General features: G+C 31.3%; 3 protein-coding genes across 6 annotated transcripts; 2 read left to right on the forward strand and 1 right to left on the reverse strand.

Annotated features, from left to right (window-relative positions):
- Positions 1-267: 267 nt before the first annotated feature.
- On the forward strand, positions 268-6,260 carry VhaSFD (V-type proton ATPase subunit VhaSFD). 4 transcript variants are annotated; one of them, XM_076690222.1, is made up of 11 exons: positions 268-286; positions 1,047-1,118; positions 1,898-1,979; positions 2,055-2,244; positions 2,316-2,534; positions 2,947-3,042; positions 3,336-3,541; positions 3,614-3,698; positions 3,758-4,164; positions 4,249-4,362; positions 4,460-6,260. In XM_076690222.1, exons 2-11 carry the CDS (start codon positions 1,061-1,063, stop codon positions 4,551-4,553), a joined length of 1,551 nt encoding a protein of 516 aa, XP_076546337.1. In that variant the 5' UTR covers positions 268-286; positions 1,047-1,060; the 3' UTR covers positions 4,554-6,260. The 4 variants fall into 4 exon arrangements, with proteins under 4 accessions (XP_076546337.1, XP_034179773.1, XP_034179765.1 ...); XM_034323882.2 differs by lacking the exon at positions 268-286 and adding an exon at positions 847-974; XM_034323874.2 differs by lacking the exon at positions 268-286 and having other exon boundaries at positions 930-1,118.
- RpI135 (RNA polymerase I subunit Rpl135) lies at positions 4,886-9,737 on the reverse strand. The gene is made up of 15 exons (XM_034323841.2): positions 9,596-9,737; positions 9,194-9,526; positions 8,892-9,131; positions 8,501-8,823; positions 8,176-8,435; positions 7,861-8,103; positions 7,503-7,780; positions 7,245-7,442; positions 7,061-7,168; positions 6,817-6,993; positions 6,333-6,547; positions 6,118-6,256; positions 5,739-5,895; positions 5,240-5,658; positions 4,886-5,177 (listed from the first exon to the last, which is right to left on the reverse strand). Exons 1-15 carry the CDS (start codon positions 9,662-9,664, stop codon positions 4,968-4,970), a joined length of 3,369 nt encoding a protein of 1,122 aa, XP_034179732.1. The 5' UTR covers positions 9,665-9,737; the 3' UTR covers positions 4,886-4,967.
- Positions 9,738-9,778: 41 nt separating this feature from the next.
- On the forward strand, positions 9,779-12,715 carry LOC117604104 (dim gamma-tubulin 3). Its single transcript, XM_034323852.2, has 9 exons — positions 9,779-10,215; positions 10,322-10,540; positions 10,631-10,817; positions 11,072-11,292; positions 11,366-11,494; positions 11,566-11,905; positions 11,971-12,200; positions 12,270-12,438; positions 12,514-12,715. The coding sequence occupies exons 1-9, from the start codon at positions 10,034-10,036 to the stop codon at positions 12,643-12,645; spliced, it is 1,809 nt and encodes a 602-aa protein (XP_034179743.2). The 5' UTR covers positions 9,779-10,033; the 3' UTR covers positions 12,646-12,715.
- Positions 12,716-13,403: the final 688 nt, after the last annotated feature.

Genomic DNA, 13,403 nt, shown 5'->3' on the forward strand with positions numbered 1-13,403 from the left:
GGATGAGGCAGGACGGATCTCCAAACCGCAGCAACCTCCTCGTGGTGAGACCTGGGCAATCGTTATTATTCGATGACTAATTAATAACTGTATCATTATTTCTATGGTACATTTAATAATTATGCAGTAAATAATATAAGCGAAATGGCTGCGAAATTTATGCTTTTTTTTCTATTTAATCTCTGTTATATGTATATTTTTCAGGAACTATACCTTTCAGATTTTAAAGTTTATCACATTGCAACTACAATTTTACGGAAAGAAAATTAACAATAATGATTGCATGGTCAGTATTGTTTAATTATGTACTTATACATATAGCTATCGTAGCATGCACGTGTCATTTAGATGTATGCGAAAGGTGACGTAGCATAGCAAGCGCGCGGTCGAGCACAGAAAACGAACAAACTGCGCCCTACAGAAAAAACGAGGAACTAAATTTGTGGTCTGTTTTACCTTTTTAACGTCTTTCGCAAGTGAAAAATCAACGAAATCGTAGTTTTCGGTTTTTGTCTAAACGAGAGCTTGTACACCATTCCCTGGGTGCTCGTTTTGCTCTATCCGACCCAAAGAATGGCGCTCTGGTCTCTATTTGGACATTCGTTTCGCAAAAATGTTTATATTACAAATAAATTAATGCAGGTGAGTCCGATCCGCCATTTTCTTGACTGTGGACAGACACAAATTTCAATATTTTATAATTTTTTGACGATTTGGGTAAAATAAGGACCAGAGCGCCATTCTTTAGGGCCTTCTGGACACGTCCCTCAAATTTTTTTGCATTCTGTTTAGAAATGACGACGAAAATCGAAAACTCGCGTCTAGGGATTTTTCTAGGGACTGTCGGTAAAGTTTTCGACGCTCGCATCACCTTATGTAAACACCAGAATTATAAGAATTACTAGGGAACTTTTATATAGACTTATAAGAAAGGTTGGTCAGACATTAGTCTTGTGATCCAACAGCTGAGAGAGGTGCGAATGTGCGACAAGTAGAATTTTAATTTTATGTAACTGCAATATTAATTGAAATATACGATTTTTAAGGGACGACAGCAAAAATGGTGGACCGTGCGCATATTAAAGAAATAATACCGGCTCTGCCCGATGAAAAAATCGGTAAGGATTTTAAGATTATCATTTAGATTTGATAATTTGACATTGCCCCTCCCAATAATGTTTATGTGATTTACAAAAACAATATAAGCTTTGTAATATTATATATATTATATAGTAATTTAATATATTATTAAATAAATATATTTTTCCTATTTTTCTCTGTATCATTGATAAAAATAATAGATTTTATATTCTGTATATCAATCTTTGCATATTGTAATACAGAATACTTTTGATATCTTGATGTATATATATTTAATATTCATTTCTGAATATATTTAATATTAGTAGAAGCACCTGGTGTTGACTGAGCATCTCATTTTTATATCTTTAAACTCTTGCTTCCTATAAATATTGATAATAAATAATTCTTTTATTTATCATATTTTTATTATCTTGTCAACTATTTTGATTTAAGATATTATAAAAAAACGTCCGAAAATGTTTCAAAAAAATTTCTATGAAGACATTTTTTGCAGAGAATTTACATTATAATGTCAATGCAAAGATTTTACCCAATGATCTTTTTTCTTTTTAATGATAATAAGATATTTAAATGTTACATAGACAATCATCATCGAAAAACAAATAATGAAAATTTTATAAAAATCAAACTAGTGATTTATGAGATCATTAGATGACACAGTACACATTGGCGTGATTAGAATTTTTGTCTGGGATAGTTCTAGTTACGCCAATTATAGTTCCTTTTTTCCTGTTATATTACTGTTATATTCTGTTAAGTATTGTTGCTTACAATAAATTGTTTCATGTTTTAGATATGCTGGCAGCTACAAGCATTCTTCAACAACAAGCTGCTGATATTAGAAATCAAAGAATCAATTGGCAATCATATTTACAGTAAGGATTTTATAAATAATTATTTATATAGATAAAAAGTAAATATTATGTTATATTATTTCATTTTTTTTATAGGTCTCAAATGATATCAAAGGAAGATTATGATTTCATAGTTTCTTTTGATACAAGCGATGGTAATGCTCGAGAAGCGAAGCTCAAAGAAAATGCACATCAGGCGGCTAAAACTTTCCTTAATTTACTTGGTCACGTTTCAAAAGATCAAACTATACAATACATTCTTACAATGATCGATGATATGCTTCAGGTATATAAAATAGAGTAATTTATACTTTATTGTTATGGAATGATTCTAAATATTAATATGTTAAATATCAGGAAGACCGTAGCCGCGTAGAGATCTTCAGGGAACATTCAAGTCGCAAACGCGAATCAGTATGGGGTCCTTTTTTAAATCTGTTGAACAGACAAGATGGATTCATAATGAATATGACTTCTCGAATCATTGCCAAACTTGCTTGTTGGAGTCATGATTTAATGGAAAAAACTGATCTTCAATTCTACTTAACATGGCTTAAAGATCAGTTGAAGCTCAGTGTAAGTGTTTTAAACATATATTTACGTATTAATATAATTTAAAAATTAGGAAAAATTTTATCACTGCTACATTCTTCATCATGTTATTAACAAGGAACTATGTGCTTTTTATTTGTTGCTTAGCTTTACATAGTATAGTTATGTGTGTGCACAATATGGGTGATGGTTCTCATTATTGTGTATAAGGTGTATTAGACATGTTATATAACATTCAACATATTCCATTAAATAATATCGAACGTGAACTTGTAAAAGCATATAAATAACCAAGTACAAAATAAAAATATAGGCATACCGTAACACACGCAATACTAAATACTACAGATAATGCTTTCTGTAAGATAAAGGGTAGTTAACAAAACGTTAAATCCTAATAATTTAAATGTATAAACAAATTGACACGGGATTCTAGTTTGAGGCCCTTCAGGATACAAACTTGCATGCAGGGATAGAACAAAACATCATTACGGACAAGGAGGCGAATGAACTACGTGAACTACAAAATCCGGTTGGTTCTATAATAGCTAATTATTAACATAGAGAAACAAAATAAAACTACAATATTCAATTTATCTTTATGTGTAAAATTTAAATGTGTAATACTTAATCACAATAATGTTAAGTACAAATGCAAATGAAAATAATGAATCTGTAACATGTAAGTAATCATTCTTTATTGCACTTTTCAGTATTAATTGGAAATGAAATATGTGCACACACATAATTTTGAATATTTTATCCCACTATTTGGTTATTATTCTAGTTTCAAAGCATTATATATATTTTTTCCTGTTTATTCAGAACAACGACTACATTCAGTCCGTCGCGCGTTGTTTACAAATGATGCTTCGCATAGACGAATACCGTTTCGCATTTGTATCAGTCGATGGAATTTCCACTTTGCTGGCTGTTTTGACAGGCAGGGTAAACTTTCAAGTGCAATACCAACTAATATTTTGTATATGGGTACTTACATTCAATCCATTACTTGCAGAGAAAATGAACAAGTTTGTATTGTGTATATTATAGAATTGTAAAATGTAACAAAACGTTGCTGTAATATTAATTTTTAATTTTAGATTTAACGTTATACCCATCTTAGCAGATATACTAAGCGATTCTGTTAAGGAAAAAGTAACACGTATTATTTTAGCAGTATTTAGGGTAAGTTGCACAGTTTATTGTATTTTTATTACGTGTACTGATTTTGAATACTTTTTTAGAATCTTATTGAAAAAGTGGAGGATGGACAAGTTGCAAAAGAGCACTGCATTGCTATGGTACAATGTAAAGTATTGAAGCAACTTTCTATCCTTGGACAGCGTAAATTCGACGACGAAGATATCACTGACGATATTGAATTTCTGAACGACAAATTGCAAGCGTCCGTCCAAGATTTAAGTTCCTTTGACGAGTATTCGACCGAGGTAAAATCGGGACGCCTCGAATGGTCTCCTGTTCACAAATCCGGTAAATTTTGGCGAGAGAATGCTAATCGACTCAACGAGAAGAATTACGAACTGTTGCGTATTTTGGTACATTTGTTGGAAACCAGTAAGGATCCTCTGGTTCTCAGCGTAGCCAGTTTTGATATTGGAGAATACGTAAGACATTATCCACGTGGTAAACAGTACGTTTAACAAAATATTTCTGTTTTGCATTTGCAAAAGTCACTATTCGTTAAATTTACTTTTAAACATATTATTTATTATAGTATAATTGAACAACTTGGTGGTAAACAACGGGTAATGCAACTTTTGGGACACGAAGATCCTAATGTGAGATATGAAGCACTTCTTGCAGTTCAGAAACTGATGGTGCATAATTGGTACGTAAATTAACATTATTTATTTACATTGGAGTAATTAAGATTTTTTTCTGAGATGATATATAACGATACGAGGTGCTTGATATTAAATTTCCAGGGAATACTTAGGAAAACAATTGGAAAAAGAACAAACTGGAACGTCAGGTTCTTCAGGAAACAAACCTGGCACGCAAGTTCCAGCAAAAGCTTAAACGAACGCGTAAGTTTTTTAATCGTAAATTTTGCTTGAAACATGTACATTTTGTCTTCTTCTCATATTTCCTTCAGATAGCTTATTTTCATTGTATTAAAAATCGATATAAAAACATGTTTTTGGCATTAAAATTACATTCCTTCGAATTCCAATATAGTTATATGTGAATATATAAATAATTCATTGAGTTTGGAATTCCGTGAAATTATAACAAAATGTATATAACTGATGTTAGTGTTGTACTAACTGTTGTATAGTAACAGTTAGTTAAATAAACAGTGTATTTGTAGAATAATGTTGTTGGGTTTGTAAGTAAAAAGTTTAATGGAATGTTGGAAAGAAAAAATAAAGTATTATTATTATTATACAATAGTTAGAAGAAAGTACAAAGCTATGTACACTCCAATAATCTTCATTTCTCTACGAATGACAGTTTCACGTTAATATTACAAGATGTTAATTGCGTTACGAGATACCGAAAGATATATGGTATTTCAACATCTCTCACGGACTCGTCGTCACCGCAGAGACGACATCTCGTTTTGTCGTTTAATCCTGGCGTAGTTACAGACATTTCCGTTATAGGACCCAATAGCGTCCCACATTTTTGACATACCAATGTCTGAAATATTATTATTAATTATTTACCAATGAAAAAACCAAAATTTTCCGCTTTAAGCTTACCGTAGTTTTATCTGAACAGTGGAAGAGACGATCTTGAAGCAAAAATGCACAACCATGAGATATTAACGAATCACGTTCCATCTCTCCGAATCGAACACCGCCACCTCTTCGTCTACCCTTTATCGGTTGTCTCGTTAAAACATCGACGGGACCCGTACTTCTAACCTGCCATTTATCTGAAACCATGTGTCTCAATCGCTGATAATGTACTACTCCAAAGAAAATATCGGCAGTCAATTCTCTTCCATCTATCCCCGAGTACAATCTTTCCGTTCCATAATAATTATAACCGCCGCGTTCCAATAATTTTCCAAAGTACTCTACTGCTGTTTCATCCTCGTTAAATCTAAAGGATGTTGCATCGTGTACTAATCCATGTATAGCTGCTGATTTTCCAGCCATTATTTCGATCATCATGGCTATTAATTTAAATACAAGATTATTATAATTTCACTGTCTTTGAATGAGAACGAATCTTCCGAATGAATTTTAATTTTACCTATTGTCATACGACTTGGGAAACCGTGAGGATTAAATATGATATCGGGGATCAGACCAGTTTCAGTGAATGGTAAATCCTCCGCTGGCCACTTTTGCGAACAGATACCTTTTTGCCCTGCTCTTGAAGCAAATTTGTCTCCAACGCTTGGATTTCGCTAAAAAATAGGATATTTTTTAAAGAACTGTTCTTCTATATGTTGATTTACAAAATATTAGGTGTAAAAATTAAAGTGTATAATCTTTTTTTTTTAATTGAAGATTTGTTCTCGTTTTACTTTTCAAATCCACAAAATATTCAATTTTGGGAATATTATTTAAGGGATACTACAGACATTGAATTAATTGATACACCTAATAAAAATTACTATTTTACTAACTGGAATACGAAAAGTGATACAAGCTCTACGTGGAATGTGACTATGCAATGTTCCACAGAGTTTTACATTATCGACGTAAGCATCTTCTTTCCCATGATATTTACCAGTGACGTATGTCGATTTATCTGCATCGTAATAACTATGTACAGAATAGATTTAATATAGATTAAAATCAACTAAATTAGGGTCGTTCATCTAATTTATAAACAGTTTACCAATAATAAACATCGTTTTCCTTGATAATTGTACCCGGTACAGGAAGACCATCGGTATCTAATTTTTCTGCGAGTTCGGGTTTATCAGGATTTCGTGCAAAATAACTTCTTTGATCTTTCAAATCTACGAATTCCGATTTATAAATCATTCCGTGTGCAAAACCCCTGTCATATGCTGCTTTATTTATAATCATTGCGTCTTCCATGTCATAGCCCTTTAAACATAAATAATATATTGAAATTATTAGTATTATACAATGTATATTAACCTGGCACTTGCAGCATTACGCTTGCTTAATTATTATTTTAAATTTGAATATTTTCCCGCGCTTCCAGTAAGTAGTCCTACAACAGAGGTGATTATCTGAAGAATTGAAATTACCATTTTATTGATGATCTGCTGGTAGTATTTGAAATTCATAGAAGCACGGAAAAATATTCAAATTTAAAATAGTTGTACTATAACACCTAATATATTACTTACCGTGTACGAAATAACAGCAACTATTGCATTAGTACCCATAGCAAAATCGTCGAGATCAATTTTATCGTAATGTACAGGTCGAAAGAATGGTGTTGCAGGTGTTTGAAGTCTGTATAATTTAGTTTCGGATTGCAATTGCCACGTATGACACGGAGTACCCATTGTTTGTTTACCCATCTACAAACCCAATAAAATTGCATATCGGAAAAATTCGTAATCAACAAAAAGTAGAACAAAATCTTACCTGACACTGATACATATTTCGCGGACTTTGATTGTAATCTGGCATTGGAATTAGACTTGCTAAATTACTTAAGAACGCTGTTTTTGATAATTCTTGATGCGTCGTTAGCTATAACAAATGAAGCTATAATAACATGAAACAATTCAAAAGAAAAAAAAATGTAAATAATAAAATAGTTTATTACTCCTTTATAAGCTTCCTCGGGCGTGACACAAATTTCTAAATAAATTTGCTCAAACGTTCCTATATATTCAATTTTTTTACAAGCTAAATTCATTACTGGCCTCATCATGCGAGCTGCATTCGTGAACAAATATAATCCTGGATACTGAGCCGGTACATTTTTCTTTGGCACGAGTGCTATTTCCATCGTGTGCGGAACCTATGTACAAATTAAAAAAATAGTGAAAATATAAATTATACTTCCTCAAAAAAAAATTACCTCCTCTCCTTTTATTTTAAGTAATCGTAATTTATCAGTCACTCTGCTAATTATACTGTCATCTATTAATCCAATCAATTTCCCGTCTAACATCACGACGTATGAATTTTGCCAATTGTCTACAATGGATAATGGAATCATTCCAAGGTCCATTAGTATGATAGGTACATTGGCTTTTAGTTTTGGATCTGGATGTTTTGTAATAATGCAGTTCATTGTTAAATGATTCAAAAGACCACACGGAGCACCGTCAGGTGTGTGCACAGGACAAATGAAACCTATAATAGTAATTAATAATTGTATCCTCTTGAATGCTATTTAATAAAAATTAAGAATTTTTCTATAATAAAATAATTACCCCATGCGTCAGGCAATAGTTGTCTAGCTTCCGTAGTTCTCATTTCTTGAAAGAAGGAACCCCTGTGTATAGCACGAAAGTGACTCATGTAACGCATCCTATTAATATTTTCAGCAACAATTGTAAGACCCGTATTTTGCATCAGCCCTAAACCTGTCGACGATCTTAAATTTCCAGTGGATAAAAAGTTTTCCATTTGCGAATCAAGGAAATTTCCATGTTTCATCACATTCAACATTTCCTCTACATCAACAAATAAGTTGTATTTAAAACTCTGTTAATTTATGGCTATGCATTAGCTTCTAAAATACTTACGCACGTTTAAAGCGTATCTGTTACCAGCGCTCCTTGCACGTTTTAAAATATTTGTTTTTAAAATATTCAACCAGTTGTACAATTTCTCTTTCAATACTTGCAAATATAAATGACCGCCAAGTAAACATTCCTGCATCATCACAGCATCAGCTCCTTCAACGGCACACTTATTATTTGCAAGAACGAACAACTTTTTTGTCATAAATACGAGTAAGTAAAATTTATCTAACGGATCGTTCAGATGAATTGCTATACAATGCCTACAAATATTATCTGTTAATAACACAAATTAATGGGTGTTAATCAACTTATTTAGTGAACTTACTTAATAATAAAGTCACAAACATCTACATCGGTGGCATCTTGAGGAAGTTCGAAAAATTTTATTCTAAACATTCTTCCTATGTAAGCTTTGCAGTCTTCGTGACTGTGTAAATCTTGTTCGTGTATGGCACGTAACATATTTGAGATACAACTTTTGTACCAAATATCATCTTCACGTCCAGCTACCAATGCGTTATAAATAAAGATATCCGAAGCATCGATTAAACACTTTAACATTAAAATGAGCGGAACGTAATATAAAATTTTCCTATGCGTAAACATTAATTTTGCCGAACCATCAGTTACATAGTGCAAAGTATTGTTCTGTAACATATATAGTTAATTAATCATAATGAATTGATCACAACTACAACTTATTTTATTATACGTACAACTGCAGTATTATCATCACGCACACATCTTAAAAGTAAGCCAAGATCGCTAAATTGTACGCCACGAGCTTTCCAACCTGATCTCTTAATAGCTATAGGATAATTCCTCCTTGTCATTAATAACATTCTTATAAGTCTCTCCAGTCCTTTGATTATAAAATATCCACCCCATTCTTGTTCGTGTTCTCCATGTGCAACAAGTTCTTTTGGACTCATTTTATGCAAGTGACATCTATTGGACTATAATCAAATGTAAATTAAATACATATAAATCATCAAATTTATATAATAATATTGTATACCTTAACCATAATTGGAACCTCTCCTAAATCTCTTTCAAGAGTCTCTTGCACTTTACCATTGATGCTCCAACCCACTTTAACTGTGATCTTCCCTTTGTAAGTACATCGCCTCTGACGACATTCTGTAGGGTAAATTTTATGATTCTTTACCCCAATTGTACCAGAAGGAACAACAGGCTGATGGATGGATACGTCATCAAGCCATAAAGCTACTTTATCTTCATTTGGAAGATGAATATAAACAAGTGGATTATCTTGGACAGCCTCGGAAAGACCATCTTCTAGCATATAGTTAAAGGAATCTATATGCGGAACACCTAAGCTTTGTAATAACTAAAATATAAAAAACTTTAATGTTTTTGAGAGTAAATGATAATTAGTTTTTAAGAAACTTTTACTTACAGGATTTTGTTTATTGGGTGGTTTACCGAAATGTTTCGATGTATTTGTTAATTTCGGCTCGATTAACATTTTTATATTTTCACAATAAATGAAAGGAAATATTTTAAATATAATTTAAATACCATGAGACGTTAACGTATTTGCGCTAACCCATGCACCGGACATCACCGCACACGTGGTTACTACTGTCTACCAATCACAAGAAGTCTCATGAGAATAACGCAATCTGATTGGTTGCGCCCCACCTCAGCTCACACATGCTTTCGGTCGTGACGTATGATTGATCGAAGCGATCAGTCTACTTGAGCTTGAGTCTACTAATTGGGCTCGTGTAGAACAGTGCAAACCGAACTGCGCAAGTGTAAACAACTTTCAAACTTTATTTAACGACAATTACAAGGTGTATTTGTTAACATTTCATTAAACTTTTGCCAAAACATGAGCATATCTGGCAAAATTCTTTACGACAAGGTCCGAAATTTACATTCGGATCTTTCAAGTGTTATAACACCAGAAATATTAGAAAAAACTTGCAATGAACCTGTGGTTCAACCGTTTTTGAAATGGTTCTGTGGAAATGTGAATTCCTTCAATATTATTTCAAACGAGGATATTCAAATGTAAGATATTTTTAATATTAGGATTAATTCGATATGTTTTAAATTTGAAATTAAGTTTTATTTTGTTGATTTAAGAGAAATAAAATTTGTATAATTTACATTTTAGAAAAAACAAGCTACAAGGGACAAATGAATGGTTGGAAGGTACCGAATTAGATAATGCATTGGAAGAAGCTACTAGAAGCTGTCCTGATTTATTAAAAATTATTTCATTTGATAATCTGGATATAGATGGCCTATTTTCAGAACTTGAAATAGCCAAAAATGCATATGTGGAGGATGAAAATTATATTAACACCTTGCAAAATGGAATTGAAAATTTAAAGTAATTTCATTCTTACACTGTTTTGATTAAAATTTGACTTATACACTTTTGCTCGTGCACCACAGATATATGAATAAAATATCATTGCAGAAAGTTAGAGAGTAAATTAGATGAAGATTTGGAAAAGGAAGAAGCAATTTTGAGCAGAGAATACATTAAAGCAGACAAAGCGTATATGGAATGTTCTGCAATTGTGAAGGAATTTGATGAAAGCAATCATAAATTTTCTAAAGAAATTAAATGTTTGTTAAACATATATGCAGATGCTGCTGAAAATGTAACTTTCATTGATCTTTTAAAATTTATTCTAATGTTACTGGTAGTCTATTAATAAGTGTTTTGGTATTATCATTGACCAACAACCAATTAGTAAATCTTTTGTAATTATTAACTCGGGTGTGCTATAATTAAGAAAAAACTGAAAGTAGGGTTTACTCCTCATAATCTTTAGTTACAATTAAGTTATAAATTGATGAAGCTTATCTCTTTCATTTTTGACTTGCAAGTAATGTGTTAATGTTATATTTGCAGAAAGGTGCACCATTACTGTGGACCCAAATGCCATTGGAACTTTTTATTAGTAAAATAGAATTATATAATCATTATTTAGATGTTTACATAGAACAGCAGTTTAAAAATATACACAAAGAAGAACTGAAGACTGACTCCAATTATGTTTCTCTAATGTATAATAGCAAAGAAAAATATATAGATAACGAAAAGCTGCAAGAACTGTCGCTATGCAACAAAACGTAATTTAATTCTCTACAGTCGTTATTATTATATTTATTAATTTAATAGAATAATTTATACTTTATTTTATAGTTTAACCAACGCAAAAATAAAATTAATTCTAGCTAAAGTACAAGAAGACTCCTATATAGCAATGTTAAACCATGTACAAAATATTTACAATTCAGGGAACTTGAAAATACCAAGACAATCTGAATTGAGGTATGTAATAACTGTTTAAATGTAAATTATTTCTGTAAATATGTTACATAAACATTAAATTTTATAATTAGAACAGAAATTTCAAAGTTAACTAGAAAAAGAGATCTCTTAGAAGAAAATGTCTCTCTGTTGCAAGAACATCAATTGACAGAAATTGTCCAACAATTTACAGAGCTAGAAATAACTAAAATATTGAAAGAAAATGCTGATACAAAGCTCGAAGAAACGAAACTTTCTTTAGAAAGACTTAAAAACTTGCGATATCTTGCAAGGGAACATGGTCATGCCTACACAGATTTATTATGCATCTTGATGGAAATGCAGTTTCATCGTCTGAAAAATGTTTCTGAATTCGTAGCCGATGTCTACCATTATTTGAAAATGGAATACTTACTGTCTTCTGCAAGATGTGTTAGTATTATAAATAAACTTCACAAATTATATTTCATAATTAACATTTATTTTTCTATACATAGGAAAGTATGCAACAGGAACAAACCAAGTATTTTTATCTTGTGAATTCTTCTTCAAAAGAACATAATTCTTTCAATCAGTTCTTCATTTCTATGATATTTAATGGTGATAATACGTGTTCATTAAATTCTGCATTAGATAGATACAACGAAATCATGGATGAAAATAAAAACAAGAAACAATTAATACTAAAAGCACATTTCAATTCTAAAATTCATAAATTGGAAGTATGGTAAGTGTTACCTTATTTAGCAGTAAAATTATATTGTAATGGGTATTATATTAAATCATTACAATTTAGGGAAAATGAAGTACTTCTACAGTACATGGATGAAATTCATAAAGGATGTACATTCTCATTTGAACCAATTTCTTATGAATTAGAAACTTGTTATGGTGAAACATCTAATAATTTACAAAAGATACAAGCTGATGTAAGAAAAATAAGAAATCAAATGAAGGAACGAGTGGTAAAGTGACAGATCCATTTAACATATATATATTTATAAAGTAGCTTTTTATGTAATTGAAATTTTCTGTTACAGAAAGCTGATGTAAGCTTTGAACGAGAAAAGAATATTCTCTGGCAACGGTTTTTAGTTGATTCTGAAACATTGAAAAGGATACACAAAAAAATGAAAGAAACCGCTAATAAATCCTGCTTTGCACAAGTTTGAGAATTAGTGAAAATAGATGTAGTTTGAAATTGATTAATTGAATAATAATATTAATATTGGTTTGTAACATAAACTTATTCGGTTAAACTTAATACGTATTATTTGCAAGTACCACATTTTCTCCTCCCCACCCCCGTGCGCCATGTCCACTTTTGAAGTGAATCTCGCATATAATGAAACACCTTTATAAAATCCTAACTGACTCACTGACTTAGAGATATTAATTTTTGTTTGAAAATATCTAAGCAATTAAATCGGGAAAAAATTACCTTCAAACCTCTGGACCTAGAGGTTGACATTTTTTTAAAACGGCATCTAATAAAAACGGAGTTTTCGAAATCCGACCCCCCAAGGGGGTGAAAAAGGGAGTTGAAATTTATTATTTTTTCAGAAACGGTTAGATCTAAAAGCATGAAATTTGGTAAAAATATTTTTTGTTGAAATCTGTTATACATATATAAGACGAAATTTCGATTTTTGTTTTTTAAAGGGGTGGAAATAGAGATAGTAGGTGGTCTAGAGAGTATCTGTGTATCAGAAACTTAATTTCATAATATTCAGACAATGAATCTTTCTGAGAAAATAAAGATTTGTTAAGGAAAAGGAAAAAATAAGTAAAGAAAATTAAATTAATTAATTAAGAAGGCCTCTAAGAAGACCACGCGAAGCACAGGTAATCGACTAGTATACGATATTATATACATTTGTGATATTATTTCGTTTTATTTTAAAAAATATTTATTAACAATGGATTATTA

This window comes from Osmia lignaria, chromosome 9 (assembly GCF_051020975.1).
Source record: "Osmia lignaria lignaria isolate PbOS001 chromosome 9, iyOsmLign1, whole genome shotgun sequence".
Taxonomy (NCBI): Eukaryota; Metazoa; Arthropoda; class Insecta; order Hymenoptera; family Megachilidae; genus Osmia; species Osmia lignaria.

Bases quoted from the DNA above. Each gene is read 5' to 3' on its own strand.
- LOC117604104 (XM_034323852.2), top strand. From the start codon at position 10,034: ATGAGCATATCTGGCAAAATTCTTTACGACAAGGTCCGAAATTTACAT. The intron at 10,541-10,630 runs GTAATTTCATTC...ATATCATTGCAG, and splicing joins AATGGAATTGAAAATTTAAA to AAAGTTAGAGAGTAAATTAG. The intron at 11,906-11,970 runs GTTAGTATTATA...TTCTATACATAG, and splicing joins TACTGTCTTCTGCAAGATGT to GAAAGTATGCAACAGGAACA.
- VhaSFD (XM_076690222.1), top strand. From the start codon at position 1,061: ATGGTGGACCGTGCGCATATTAAAGAAATAATACCGGCTCTGCCCGAT. The intron at 3,043-3,335 runs GTTGGTTCTATA...CTGTTTATTCAG, and splicing joins TACGTGAACTACAAAATCCG to AACAACGACTACATTCAGTC. The intron at 4,165-4,248 runs GTACGTTTAACA...TATTTATTATAG, and splicing joins CATTATCCACGTGGTAAACA to TATAATTGAACAACTTGGTG.
- RpI135 (XM_034323841.2), bottom strand. From the start codon at position 9,664: ATGTTAATCGAGCCGAAATTAACAAATACATCGAAACATTTCGGTAAA. The intron at 9,132-9,193 runs GTATACAATATT...ATTTGATTATAG, and splicing joins AGGTTCCAATTATGGTTAAG to TCCAATAGATGTCACTTGCA. The intron at 8,104-8,175 runs GTAAGTATTTTA...TTGTTGATGTAG, and splicing joins CAGATACGCTTTAAACGTGC to AGGAAATGTTGAATGTGATG.